The sequence below is a fragment of the Patagioenas fasciata genome, chromosome 19, assembly GCF_037038585.1.
Source record: "Patagioenas fasciata isolate bPatFas1 chromosome 19, bPatFas1.hap1, whole genome shotgun sequence".
In the NCBI taxonomy this organism is placed as follows: domain Eukaryota; kingdom Metazoa; phylum Chordata; class Aves; order Columbiformes; family Columbidae; genus Patagioenas; species Patagioenas fasciata.
In genome coordinates this window covers 2,520,831-2,534,462 of record NC_092538.1, presented here as the reverse complement: position 1 = coordinate 2,534,462, position 13,632 = coordinate 2,520,831, and the positions used below count along the sequence as shown (strand labels likewise).

At 58.2% G+C, this 13,632-nt stretch overlaps 1 protein-coding gene across 8 annotated transcripts in view; it reads left to right on the top strand.

Moving 5' to 3' along the window:
* The first annotated feature begins 8,647 nt into the window (after positions 1-8,647).
* The window catches only part of TSPOAP1 (TSPO associated protein 1), a 74,733-nt gene continuing 69,748 nt past the window's right edge, over positions 8,648-13,632 (top strand). For 4 of the 8 annotated variants that reach the window (XM_071817088.1, XM_071817091.1, XM_071817087.1 and 1 more), the window contains exon 1: positions 8,649-9,308. In XM_071817088.1, the coding sequence (XP_071673189.1) occupies positions 8,997-9,308 (312 nt within the window). In that variant the 5' untranslated portion in view covers positions 8,649-8,996. Of the gene's footprint in view, positions 9,309-13,632 lie in introns of all 8 variants that reach the window. The other 4 variants (XM_071817086.1, XM_071817089.1, XM_071817092.1 and 1 more) reach the window with 3 other exon arrangements.

The following is a 13,632-nucleotide window of genomic DNA, read 5'->3' as shown; positions in this document are numbered from 1 at the left end:
CGAGCAGTTCCCTCTCTGCCAAAGCCCCCTCTACCTGCTGCCAGCAGCGCATGTGCTGCTCAAGGCAAATCACTTCTGACCGTGCCACTGCTCGGTTATTTTTGACTTTGCTCTTCCTCTGCCTTCTGCAAACCTCAACAGCAGGGTTGTTGGTTTTTTTTACATTTCCGTCCAGATTATCGATGTAGAGAGTGAGTTGCATTGGCCTAAAAAGAGGTTTTTGCAGAGCTGCATGAAAACCGTTGCACGGACCAATGCAGCCCCACTTACAGTCACTGGGATTTAGCTCCTAGTGTATGATCGAGTTTAATGCGCGGTTTCATCCAGCGCTGGGGCAGGGAGTGCTTCCAGCATGCACAATGGTCCTTGCCGCGCAAACTTCCCCCGTGTGCTGTCCCAGGGCTGCTCAGCCCCGGTGCCACGAGGCAGCGACAGCCGCGGTGACCCGGGCGTGCAAACCCTGCAAACGCAGCTTTCGGTTTTCTTCCCCAGAGGCTTCGTGTTCCTGTGGCCGTCACTGCTGCCCCGGCGCTGGGCTGCTGTTGCAGAGCACCCAGGGCAACAGGCTCCAGGAGGTCCCTTGCGCAACACGTTTCCTAAAGAGCTGGTTTGGGGCTCAGAGCCCGCTGGCTCCCACATCCACACCCATGTCACCCCTGGCACCGGGCAGCGCCCTGGATCCCGCAGACCCCACCACAGGCTGCTGACACCTCTGTGAGGTCTCTCTGTGTTTGGGGACCTCTTGCCCCCATACAGGTCCCACCATCAGAACGGGCCGAGGAGACGCCATGGAGCCACGTGGCCGCCCTGTCCCCACGCAGCTGTGGGGCGGGGGGTGGGTTTGGTTACTCTCACCCTGTGCAAACAGCCTTTTTTTTCTTTCTTTCCTTTTTTTTTTTTTTTGCACAAACATGTTTGTCGCTCTCGGCAGCGAAGCCCAGGAGAGCGTAACCGGCTGCTCTGCAACGGCCCCCGGTGCTTCCGGCGCTCGGTGGCGGCCGCCCCTCGCCCGGCGGCTGGGCCGGCTGCGGTCGCGCTGCGGGGTGGCGCTGGGTGGGACCCTGCACCGTTATCTGCTCGGCAGCTACGGCTCTTCCTGTGTCTGGGCCACGTGGGCAGGATGGGGTTAAAAGCGGCCCCGCTCCCCGCAGGGGCCCATTGCTCCTCAGCCACCATCACCCCGTGCAGCACCCCACGGCACCAGCACCTGACATGGGCCACCGGCACCTGGCGTGGGCCACCGGCGACCAGCATGCTCCACCAGCACCTGGTGTGGGTCACCAGCACCCATCATGGGCCATCAGCACCCAGCATGGGCCACCCGCGCCCCAACGTGGTAATGGGGGGACCGAGCCAAGGTGCCCACGTGGCACTCAAGGAGCAGACGAGGTCTCCTGGGGTAGCAGTGGCTGTGCCCCAATCCTGCTACGAGGGGGCGGTGGGTGCCGGGGGCCGATGGCAGGTAAGGGGGTGCCCCCCATGCCAGGGAGTGGCGTGGGGGGAGGAGGTGCCGCGCTGGCGGGCGGGCGGAGGCGGGAAGGGCCCAAAGCAGAAGTGACACCCAAGGGCTTTCAGCGGCAGCGGGGATGGGACCGGGCGGACGCGCAGGCTGGCGGGGCAGCGAGGTGAGGCTGGCGGGGCTGGGGATCTGCATGGCCCTGGGTGTGGGGACCTTGACATGACCCCCAGCACATGGCCTGGAGGGCAATGGGGCATCAAAAGGGTCTCCATGGGGCTGGCAAGTGGGTGAGGTGGGGTCCCATGAGGAGCCCCAGTCCATGGAGCTCCTGTGGTCCCAAAGGCAGGGGTATGGGGCCAGGGGTGTGTGGTAATGGGGATGGGGGGGATGAGGTAGGGTCCCCCATGGGGTGACAGGGATGGGGTTTGCCATGGGTTCCCCACCATGGGGACAAGGTGGAGGAGTCCTCTGTAACCTGCGTGATGTTTAGGTGAGGTCTCCACTGTGGGGACAAGGCAATGCAAGGGGGTCCCCACCACAAGGACAGAGTTTGCCATGGGTTCCCCACCACAGGGGCAAGGTGAAGGGGTCCTCTGTGACCAGAGTGCCGTTTAGGTGGGTTCCCTCCTAGGCACATGACAAAGGTGGCCCCTGTGACACAGATGGGATTTGAGGGGCAATGATGGAGTTTGAGGTGGAATCCCACCCTTAAGATCCATGCAAGGGGGTCCCCTGTGATTGGGATGGGGCTTGAAGGGCAACGATGGAGTTCAAGGTGGGATTTCCCCCATGGGGACAAGACAAGGGGCTCCTCAGTAAACGGGATAGGGTGTTACGTGGAGGTGTCCCTGTGGGAGCAAGGCAAAGGGACCGTGTGTGCCAAGTATGGGGTCTGAGAGGGGATGATGGGGTTTCAGGTGGGGTCCCCAACAGAAGGGACAAGGCGAGGGGGTTCTCTGTGACCAGGGTGGAGTCTGAGGTGGTGGTCTCCTGGTTTGGGACAAGTCAAAATGGTCTCCTGTGACCTAGATGGCATGTTAAGTGAAGTCCTTTCTTGGGAGACCAGTGAAAGCTTTCTCCTGTGACCAGGATGGGGACTGAACTGGGGTCCCTCCTTTGGAGACGAGTCACAGCTGTCCTCCGTGACCTGGGTGGGATCTAATATATCTTCTCTGCTTTGGGACAAAATGAGGAGGGCCCCTGTGCTCAGGATAGAGCTCAAGGTGGGATGATGGGGTATGATGGGACAAGGTGATGATGTCCCCCGTGCCCAGGACAGGGTTTTAGGAGACATGAGGGGGCACAAGGCAGGATCTCCTCCATGGGACAAAGATGTCCCCCATGCTCAAGGTGGAGGTGGTGCCCACAGGGGCTCTCTGTCCCTGGGCTAAGACCAGACCTGCGATTCGCATCCCCGGCCATGCCGATGCCGACGGTGGCCCCATGGCCAGCCACGCGGGGTGCGGAAGGTGGCCCCGCGCGGGCAGAAGCGAGCACGTCACCGGAGGAGAAGCAGCCACCGGACACCGACTGAGAGACAGTGCAGTCACCCATAAAGTAGAAAGCACTACTAAACAGCACTGCAGGGTGTAGTGTTTCCTACTTTATGGATGAGTGTACTGTGGGCTACGGAGAAGAGAGCACCGCTGCCACCACACCCGGCATGAGTTCTGTGCGGTCACGGAGCGGGGAACGCGCTGTGCCCGGCTCACGGGGGGTGTCTGCGCTCGGCCGCCCGCCCCACGAGCACTGTCACCACCCCCAGGCTGCGGGTGCCCTGCTCGTCCCCCCGTCCCTCTGGGGACGGCCACGTGTGGAAGAGCAGCCGCGTGGCCGGTGCCCCACGTGGAGCCCAGCGGGTGGGAGGGAGCACGGTGCTGGGACACCAGGTAGGTAGCAAAGACTCCAATTCCTGCTTTTTTTTCCCCCTCATCTTTGCTTTCCACGTGGTGAAGCCCTGGGAACGGGTGGCCACGTGCAATGGGGACAGTCCCGGGTGGTGGATGTGGCTCCTGGGTGGATTTGTGCTGACAAATGCGGTGGGGCGAGGCGCCGCTAAATAAAACTCCTTCATCCTTGACTTGTGGACTTTTTTATTCTATTTCTGGGGAATACAAAGCCACCTGCAGTGCCCAGGGCCATGGGCACGGGGACGTCCCACAGTGGGAGGCACCGGGAGCTCACAGGCTCAACCCCATGGTTGAAGCCCCGGAGGAGCCTTTGCGGGGGACAGGACCATGGGTGGGGGTGGTAGAGAGGGCTCAAGAGGTGCTGGCAAATCTCAGCCCATCATCACAGGGTTCTCAACTTCCGTCCCCCAGGCTCTCCAGCAAAGCCACAGTGTCCCACTAGAGCCCCAGCCAAGGCCACAAGGCCACGTGGAGCGATGAGATCCTCGGGTGGTCCCTGTCACCCTCCAGCCACACACCCCTGGCCCGTCTTTCCTGGCGGGGTCTCAAACCAACCGGGCTTACAGGGGTGGTTGCCAGGGCCCTGTTCCCCAAACAGCTCCCCAAAAGCCCCAGGCAGCCTCACCCTGGGCTTTGAGTGGGCGTCTAAAAATAATAGACAAAAAAATACTTAAATACTAAAAATACACATTATTTTCCCTTTTTTTGAGCCCAAAAGTTAATGGAAAGTTTCCACACTTTGTAAAACATCTTGTGCTTTTTTGGGGGAGTGTTTGTAGGTGTTTTTTTGTTGAGTTTGAGGTATTTTTCTTTCACTTTGACCCCTTCCTGTACTGGCCAGAAAGGACCGAGGTGTTCTGCTTCTCCTCGCTGTCCTGGCTTTCCCACGTTCCCTGGCTTTGTGACCGTTAGAATGGGATGAGGAAGGAGGAAAAAACCAAATCAAAACTGTCGTCATGGTCACGAGGGGGCAAGTTTTCAAACAACAAAACCAGAAAAGGGCTAAAAAAAGCCCCAAGCAGCCAGCGCAGACCGCCCCGAGCAGCTTTCGTTTTGCTGCGTGCCGGGAAGGAAAAGCAAGCCCAAGTTTTTAACATGCAAAAGTTTTGAAAGTTCACCTCCTAATAGTGAATATTCAAAACATTAGGAAGGATAAACGCTGGATGTTTTTGATCGAGGACTGGCTGTTGTTGTTATGAATATTACGGCCACTCTGCGTTCACTGAAGGGAGAGATGTCGGGAAACACATTTCTTGCTGAGAGCAGCAAAACAGAAACTGCCAGGTTTTTTGGTGTCTTATTTTTTTTTTTTTTCCAAAAAGCAACTCTGTTTTTAGTGCCTTCCCTTCGTACTGAATGTGTTTTGGTGGGGAAATGTGTCCTCTCCCTGTTGGGGTGAGCTCCTGGTCCCCGCAGGACCTGTGCTGGTTTATCCTTGCCCTGGTGATGCCGCAGAGATGGGTGAGCAGCCCAGACCCGCGTCCCTGCTGCTTTGGACACCCACAAATGCCCTGAGCGGGGCAGGGACTGGGGCTGAGACCCTTCTGGGTGCTGCTGAGGGGCTGGGTGCCCATACCTGTGCTCTCGGGGCGGCTCTGGGTAGGTCTATAGGCTCTGCCGGTACCCAGGGTAGGAGCCCATCTCTCCTGCACCAGGCCCATGCGATGGTGTTTCCACCGTGTCTGTGGCTGCACCGTGACCCCTCGCAGTGTCGGCCCATCACATCCCCTTTTCTGCTGGCCTATTTTTAACCGGGGTCTGGTCCCCATGCTGCTCCATGACACGATGTCGCCAGCAGCCACGTGCTGCCAGGGAATGGCAGGGTTGGGGGAAGAGCGAGCATGGGCAACATGGCCATCGGCTTCTCCTCCATGGAGCTGGGCCAGGATGTGTCGGAGCAAATCCCCACCCCAGGGTGGGTGCACAGGGGCGGGAAGCAGGAGCTGAAGGACACCGGGGAGAGAGTGGGGACCAGGTCACATCACTGTGCATCCCCATGGTCACTCACGCATAGGGGCAGGAGGGGCTGGGCCATCCCCAGGGATGAAGGTGGAGATGGGTTGGAGCCCACTGATCATCTCCATCTGAAGGTGCCTGAGAATGCTGACACATGTCACTGTCCCTGCACCCCTGTGCGGGTCCCCCAGGGATGACATGGTCCTGGGTGGAGCTCAACAGGACCCAGCAGGCACTAATTGGTCTTAATTGCTCTGAGCAGCCCCACTGGCAGACCTGCTGCCCCTGGGCCAGGAGCACTATTTAAGCTCAGTCCTGGGTTTTCAGTCCTTGTTTGAGCTTTGGTGGAGGTAAACTTCTGTTTGGTCCTCTTGCCTAAATGGTTCCCTGGATCTGTATTGTAAGAAGCTTGTCTCTAGCTGCATGTTGCAGGTAGGGTGTCTCTGGTCCTACTCCTAGATGGACCCCACACCTTTGCTGTAGCCTTGTCTGTAGTCCTGGCTCTGTTTTCTCGTATTCTTGGTTGGAGTTCCTGGTCCTGGTTCATCTCATCTTGCCTGAGGCTGCCAAAGGACTCTGTTATCAGTGTCCTGTTCAAAAGCAGTGGGATGGCCCCATGGTTTTGATGATTGTGTGTGTGTTGGGCTCACACTTGGCTTCTCGCTTGTTGCCTATTGTGGAGTAGCCCCATTCCTGGTCTTTCCTAACAGAAGAGGGCAGGAGGCACTGGTGGGCCATGCACTGAATTCCTGTCCCTGCACCACCAGGCAAAGGCCTGGCTCCTTTGGAGAGCAGTGGGTGCTGCTGGAGGGCTCTGCTGGAGTCCTTTCTCATCTCCCCAGACTTGAGTCGTTGGTCTTGAGATCTCTGCTATCACCCATTCCTCATCAGTTGCTCTATGGCATCACCTTTCCCCTGAGCCTGAGGGAGCTTCAAGGGTCCTTCTAGAAAGTGCTTTGGCTTATCTCCTCCACAAGGAGCACAGACCCACTGCAGAACCCTGGAGGACTGGGGTGCCTGTAGCGCCCCATCCCTGTAGCTCTTGTGAAGGCTTCGCTGACTTGCAGCTCAGGGAGCTCCTGAGCCACGGTGTCATTTTTTTTTTGATAGCCTGGATGTATTGATCTTCTCCCCTTCCAGAGAGAAGCACCCTCCATTTCTAAGGATGGTCTGTAGCCATGATTTACTCAACTGGCTAAATAGCTGCAGACTGGCCAAGGAGGGAAAGACCATCTCCAGCTTCCCAAGCTCAGGGCTTGGGGATGCATCCCCTCTCTCCTGGGGGGAGTGTGGACATCCCATCCTGGACCTTCATCTCATCTGACTGTGGCTTTGAGCGAAGGCTGTGGGAGATCCAAAACTGAGCCTGGGTTGTCCCTGACCCCTCTTTCTCCAGGGCACCAGGTCCTGGGGGGGACATGGAGCCACGTGGGTCTGGCACTGGTGCGGGGGAGAAGCAGAGCTGCCTGGGGTGGCTGTGGTGGCAGCAGGTCCAGGTGAGATGAGCAGAGACTGAGCAGCACGTGGCAGTGCGAAACAAGCCATGTCAGAGCAGGGTTTCCAAGGAGGCTGCGCTGTGAGCGGTGTGCGCGCTGTTCACAGCCATGCGATCTTATCGGTGGTGCGTTTCCCTTCCCACCGCTGGCTCTCGCCTCCTGCTAATTAAACCTGCTTATTCTGTCTTGTCAGCAAGCTGTGGAGCGCTTGGAGATCCTGCCTGGTGTCTCCTGGGGGGAAACAATCATGGGCAGAGACCAGAGGGGTCCCAGCAGTGAGATGTGGTGGGATCCATCCTGAGCTGTTCCTGGAGGGGAGGGGGGTCACTTAAGCTGGTGTTCTGAAGGTACACAGGTACCAGAAAACACAGGGAGGTGGGATCACTTGTCTGGAATCTTCCTTCTGGTCTGTTGGCTGCGTTCACTGCTCATCACCAGCCCGGGGCTTCCTCCAGCGTGTACATGGACTCCTTAAAATGGACGGCTTGGAGATGCAGGACTCGGGTGGGATGCAGGCCCCTGCCTGCTGCGAGATGGGACTGCCAGACCTGGCGGTAACTCCCCACACCGCAGGACTCCATCTAAGTGGGTCATCTGCACCCTTTGCAGTCAGCGGTGAGAAATAACTGTCTCGGTGATTTGCCTGCGCTGTCTCTGCTCAGGCAGAGATGATGCATAGCCAATGGCATCCATTTCAAGCATTGACACATCTGCACGGTACACATCTGGATGTGCTGATGAAGCTCTCAGAGGAGATGATCATAAAGCAGTGTCTGAAATGGCCACCAAACACCCCTGTGCTGCATCTCCTCCAGAGCAGAGGCCCAGAGCAGCTCTCCTGGTGCAGGAACCATGATCACAAATAGAGCAACACCCCGTGAAATGCCAAATGCTGTCTCCACCCCACAGCTGGGAGGCACCAGCAATGGGACCGGGAGTTGCTGCTGCACATAAGGACATAGGGAGTCAGGACCTGTCCCCAGCTGCCCAGCAGTGGTTTGAGGCATGTGCCACCCACCTTGGTTTTTGGGATCATCAGACCTTGCTCTGCAGTGAGTCAAGCTTTGAGTGGGGCTGGAGAGCAAGGACAGACAGATGTCCCCAGGGTGGTCTGGTGGCTTCTGCCTGAGCATCACTAATGCTGCACAGCCTGATGAATGAGGTGATCTATCAAAGGCACAGCAAGGCGGGGAGCAGGCAGAGAGAGGCAGAGCACACGTCTGCCCGCTGTGTGCCTGTGTGTGCTCAGAGATGGCAGTGCCTGCTTTGCTGCATCATTAATGCTGCTAACTCCTGTCTCCCCATATCAAATCAACCCCCCAGGCTCCTGCTGTGCTTACACCACCCTCCACCTCTTGCCCACCGCAGCCCATGCCCTGGGCATGGTGCAGGCAGGGCCTAGCCTGTGGTTTGGTGTCGATGTGGGCTGAGGTTCTCCTCTCCCAGAGGGAAGGTGTGTGAGCGTCCCCAGGCAGAGCTGAGCTGCCCCTTCTTGTGCCCATGGCTCACCAGAGCGGGAGGGAAGGGGGAAAACCCAAGGGCTTTCCTGGGAGCTGGTTTGCTGTCCCCAAACTCTTCATTCCAGCGTGTTGGGGGGCTCTGAGGGACCCCCGACCCCGGAGTGCAAAGGGGTGATGTGATGTGGGGGGACAGCCCGGCCGCTTCACATCCCTCCTGTCCGCTCCTGCATCAATAGGCAGCAAACCCCATTCCCGCACCATTGCCATGGAAACCGGCGGAGCCGCCGCTATTGGCGGCCCGGGGGCGCGGCGCGGCCCCCCCCGGGGTGCAGAGCCCGGCTTCATATTGATGACTGGGCAGCGTCTGCGGCGGGGGCTGCCCGGAGCCGCGGTGAGGGGCTGGCGGCTCCCCCGGCCCCGCCGCTGCGTCATCCCGGGCCGGGCGGGCGATGGGGCCGGGGGCGGCGGGGGGCTGAGGGCAGCAGCCTTTGTACGGTGTGCGGGGGGGGCCGAGCCGGCGGATCCAGGCGGGGATGGAGCCTCCCCCGGCGCAGAGATGCTGCTGCTGCCGCCGCCTCCGTCCCCGCCGGGAGGGAGCGCGGCCCGGGCTGCTCCCGCCGCCGCGGCTCTGATGCCTTCGGGGTTTCCGTGGCGGCTCCCGGAGCCACGGGCAGCCCTCGCCGGCAGCGGCTGAGCCCAGCGCCCTGCCCCAGCCATGGAGCAGACGGAGCGGGGGGTCCCCGGCGCGGAGCCGGCGGCAGCGGGACACAGCGATACCGTCCCGGCGGCCTCCGCCTGCCCGGACACGGACACGCGTGAAGGCGTGGGGGGTGGCGGTGACACGACGAGCCACCAGCTGTCCACGGGGCTGGAGGGAACCGGAGCACCCCAGCCCCAGGAAGAGTCCCCAGGGACCCTCCGCCGTCCCCCTCCAGAGCCCCAGCGGGTTCACTCTGTGCCGGAGCTCATTAGGCCGCTGCGAGCGATAGACGGGCTGGGATGGAACCGGACGGACAGACCCCACCAGGTAAGGCGGCTCCCGGGGGGTGTTTGCTGGCAGGCGGGGTGCAGCGGTGCGTGTTTCGGGGAGAAAAGCGTTTGGGCATCGGGGGATGTCACCTTGGTATGAGACGGGGGTGGGAAGCAGCTGCGCTTGGCAGTGCCTGAGCCACCCACAAAACCTTCCCCGTGGGGCTGGGAGCTGCCAGAGCTGCTGCCACACACCCGCACGTGCGAGAAGGAGCTGCTGCCTCCGCTGCCCTTCCAGCTGCCTCTCCCTTGGCTGGTGCCGGAGCGGGGGGTCTCACCAGAGCCCTGACGGAGCCAGCGCTGGGCAGAGCTCACCTGGTGCCGACACAGCAAAGGCTGAGCTGTCCCTGTGGCATCTCCTCGCTCCAGCAGCATCAGTGGCTCTGCCTTCCAGAGCAGCCCCTCTCCGCTCGGGGTAGCCTGGGAGGGCTTGCGGCACCTGCGCTCGAGGGGACCCTCGTCCCTGCAGACAGCATCAAGGCAATACAATGCCCGTCCCCTTGCAGCATCTCTAAAAACGGCCCAAAAGGCTCCCCCAGAGTCTCATCGCCTTGATCCAGGCCACAGAAGTTCATCAGCTTGTCCTGTTTGGGACAGCTTGCCCTCCCTTCCCATGGGTAAAAACAGCCATCTTCCTGGGATCCTCTGGGGTAGCTCTGTGGTGCTTTTAAAATAGGGGAGGAATAAGCTCTCAGCCTGTTCTCCTTGAGGATGGGGCAGAAGGGCTGAGCAGAACTGACTGGGGTTTAGCAGGAGGTTTTTGAGCCTGTGCTGTGCTCCTGAGCCTGGCTGGGGAGCAGCCTGGACCGGCTTGCAGGAGAAATGGTGTTGCTGGAAACCCACTGAGAGAGAAAATGGTTTTATTCAAAGAATTTCGTGTGGGTATTTTTTGAGGGGTTGTTTGTCACGATGCTTAGGGAGTGGCCACATTTAACCACGCAGTTCTCAGTCTGCCTCTGACCACAGCCCCTGGCTGCTCCAGAAGCACCCCAGCCAAAAATGGGGCAGCAAAGTGCGAAGGATTTCTGCCCCCACCCCCCTTCTCTGTTCATCCCAAGAGTCAAATCGGTTGTGCCAAACTTACTGTTTTCTCTGCCTTTGGGAGAGCCGGCTGGCAAGGGAGCCAGAAGGCACTGAGCCGTGCTGGGGGAGTGTGGGTGGGAAGGCTGGAGGGGCGGGGGGCAGGTGGCTGGTGCAAAGGGGGTTTGTTGGTGATCCAGCGGCCAAACAGCACCCTGGGGGGTGCGGGCCATGCACCCAGCTCAGACTGACCCCTGCAGTGGGTCCCTCCTGCACCACCTGTGCGCATGGGTGATGGTGGAGGGGGTGATGATCCTGCTTGTTTTGGGCACCTGCCATCCAGTTTCCCTTGGACTTTGGGCTGTTTTGAGTGTTTCACCATGATCCTGGAGGCTCCTGGCTTGGTGGGTGACTGACATTTCCCTTCCCACTCCCACGGGGCTGTGGCAGCACCATGGTAATATCACCACAGTGCCGGTATACCGGGGCAGTACCATGGTGGTACTCGATGTACTGTGATAGTGCCGTGATGTTACGTGGTGGTACTGGCAGTATGTTGACCCCCAGAAAGGCTAACTTGTCCTTTTCTGGAAGAAAAATAATCAGCATTTCCTCCTTGAAGTCAATGTCTTCAGTGAAGCGAAAGGCTCCCCGTTCAGACCCAGGAGGGAGCTCAGTGCTGCTGTCCCCAGCAGAGCAAGTGCCGGTGCTGCTGGGCTGTGGAAGCCACATCCTCGAACGCGCTTCCTAGGGAGCAAGGTGCTGTGTCACAGCTGGGGACATGGAGACACAGAGCATCTCCAAAAGCATGGCTCCAGCTGGCCAGGCTGGGACCAGCGCCACAGTTGCAGTGCGTCCCGCTGCGGGAGCTGGGCTTCCTTTAGGACATCTGTCCTTGGGATGTCAGTGCTGCATTGTGCAAACAGGACAGCTGCCTCAGGGAGTGATCTCCTGGTGTGGGGAAGAGCCTCCTGAGGGCTGATCGCTGACAGAGTTGATTAGAGATGTTGATTTTATGAGGAAGCTCTTGCTGTGTGTCCCGGCTCCTGCCACTATTGCTCTGCCATCCCCTCAGGGACAGTGTGTGGGCAGATGTTAAGACTGTCCATAGGTCAAGTTAATCTCAGCTTTCTTGCTCAGGTCTCTCCTGCGTGCCGAGGGTGAAGAGCTGTTGCCCTTCTCCCATTTGGGGGCTGCCAAGGGATCTCTGGAGTCAGGGAAGTGGGTTGGGGGACACTCTTGGAGCCCCCTGCCCCAAGCACAGCTGGCTCCAGAGCTGGAAGAGGTTGCTCAGCATCTATCCAGGCAAGCATTGAATATCTCCAAGGGCTGGCATCCCACCACCTCTCTAACCCTGTCCTGAAGCTGCAGCGCTCTCATGGAGAAGAATGTTCTCCATAGGTCTGGTGGGAATTTCCCTCGCTGTGACTCATGGCCCTGTTTTCCCATCCGTTTGCTGTGCGTCTGCGTCCTGCCGTGCACCGCAGGATTGCCTGGCTCCTCTGCAGGGTAACACACAGACCTGTGTCCCACCACGGTACTAATGCTCACTGGGGGCTTGCTCTCATGAACCTTTTCTTGGCCCTGGGCCTTTGAAATCACTCTGGTCTTGCTTTCCAAAATTTCTGCGTGGACACGGGAGATAAGAAAACAGTTTCCTGCTGAGAATCTGCAGGTACTGCAGGTGTAGGATCCCAGTCATAATAATAAATATTAGAGGAGGAGAAAAACATCTTCTGTGTAGGACAAATGGGCTTAAAGTGGCACAGATACAGTCTGGCTGGAAATTGGCAAATTCCCATAATGGTGTCAGATGGATTTTAGAGCACTTCCCACAAGAGCTCAGTTGTCTGCGTCTCTTATGGGATGTTGCTCCGGTGGGATCTGCTTTGACCCAGGAAAGTCGGGACGGTTTGGTTGCTGAAGCGCTGGCTCTCTCCTCATGCCCTGAATTGGTAGAGGAGAGAAAAGGGGGGTCATTCTCCTTCTGTGTGTTCCCTGCATCCTTCCCTTCCAGGATTGCTCGACCCCCAACCTCCCCAGCTGCACCTACAGAAGGGACGAGCTCATGTCCCTGCTCGGGCACCCCACGAACCACCACAGCGAGGGTGCTCAGAGCCGGCTCTCGTGACTGCTCCTCGGTCTCAAGGGGTTGCTTTGGATCTGCATTTCTTCAAAGCCAATCCTCAGCTTCCCTTGAGGGCGCATGGAGCTGAGAATATTAAAAAAACCTGTAAAGCTCAACTGAAGATGCTTAAACCAAGGAGCCCCCCAGTCTGCAGGAATTTAAATATCCACAAAAGAACCTTTTGCTCTCAGTGGGGCTTAATAACACAAAGCACAGACACAGTGAGAATTATAAGACGCTGGTAGAGATCCTCCATGTCAAGTGCTCATGACAAACCGCGTTTAACCGTAAGCTCTGCGCCTTTTGCAGGAATTCACGGCATTTCGAGAGCTTCAAATTTTCCATTGGCAAAGATGGTAAACTATTAATTTAATGTCTGAGGGTGTGTAGCGCTGTACCCTTGACTAGAAAGGGTAGGTCAGCAGAATAAAAGATGGCAGTAGGGTGGGAAGGTCTTCCTGGGCAACGAAGCCAGTTCTTGCTGTTACAGACACCATTTCCCGCAATCCCAATTACAAAAAGGATCGTACTCCATCTTGCTCAAAATCCGAGTGCATTAATTTCTCCTGTCTTGGCAATTCTCAGCCTCATGCAAATGACTTGGTGCTGTTATCTGCAAGCACTGTGGATGTACGGCCAACCTCGGGGAGCTGCCTGCCGCGGAGAGACAGCGCGACTTCATTCGTAGGAATGAATGGGAGAAAAGGCAAAGTGAGATTGTATGAAGGGGAAAGTAGTTTTTGTTGTAACTATCTTTCTAAGTAAGCTCATACTCTCTGTACAAAGACATGTCCAAATGGCTTGGCCAGGTCACTGTGTGGGACGTGGAAGATGAGGGACACCAGCTATTGCCTCCTCACCGTGTCCTTGGCTCCTCTGGACTGGGGGTCACCAACAGGTTTTGGGGTTGGCCATGTTGGGTTGGTCATGACTGCACCGTGATTTTCTGCCTCAGCACTTTTCTCGTTTCACCATCTGTAAATTCTCGGCAAGGGGACACGGCAATGTCTTTGCCCCCTTGCTTTGGGTGTCTGGTGGCTGTGTTCTTCCTTCCCGCTGGAAGAACACGAGCAGGAACGTGCCCTGCTGCCCTGCTCCTGCTGCATCCCGGCCGTCTGCACAGCACTTCTGGGAAAACACCCTTTTGGGCAGCAGCTCGTAAGTCTGCTGCTGT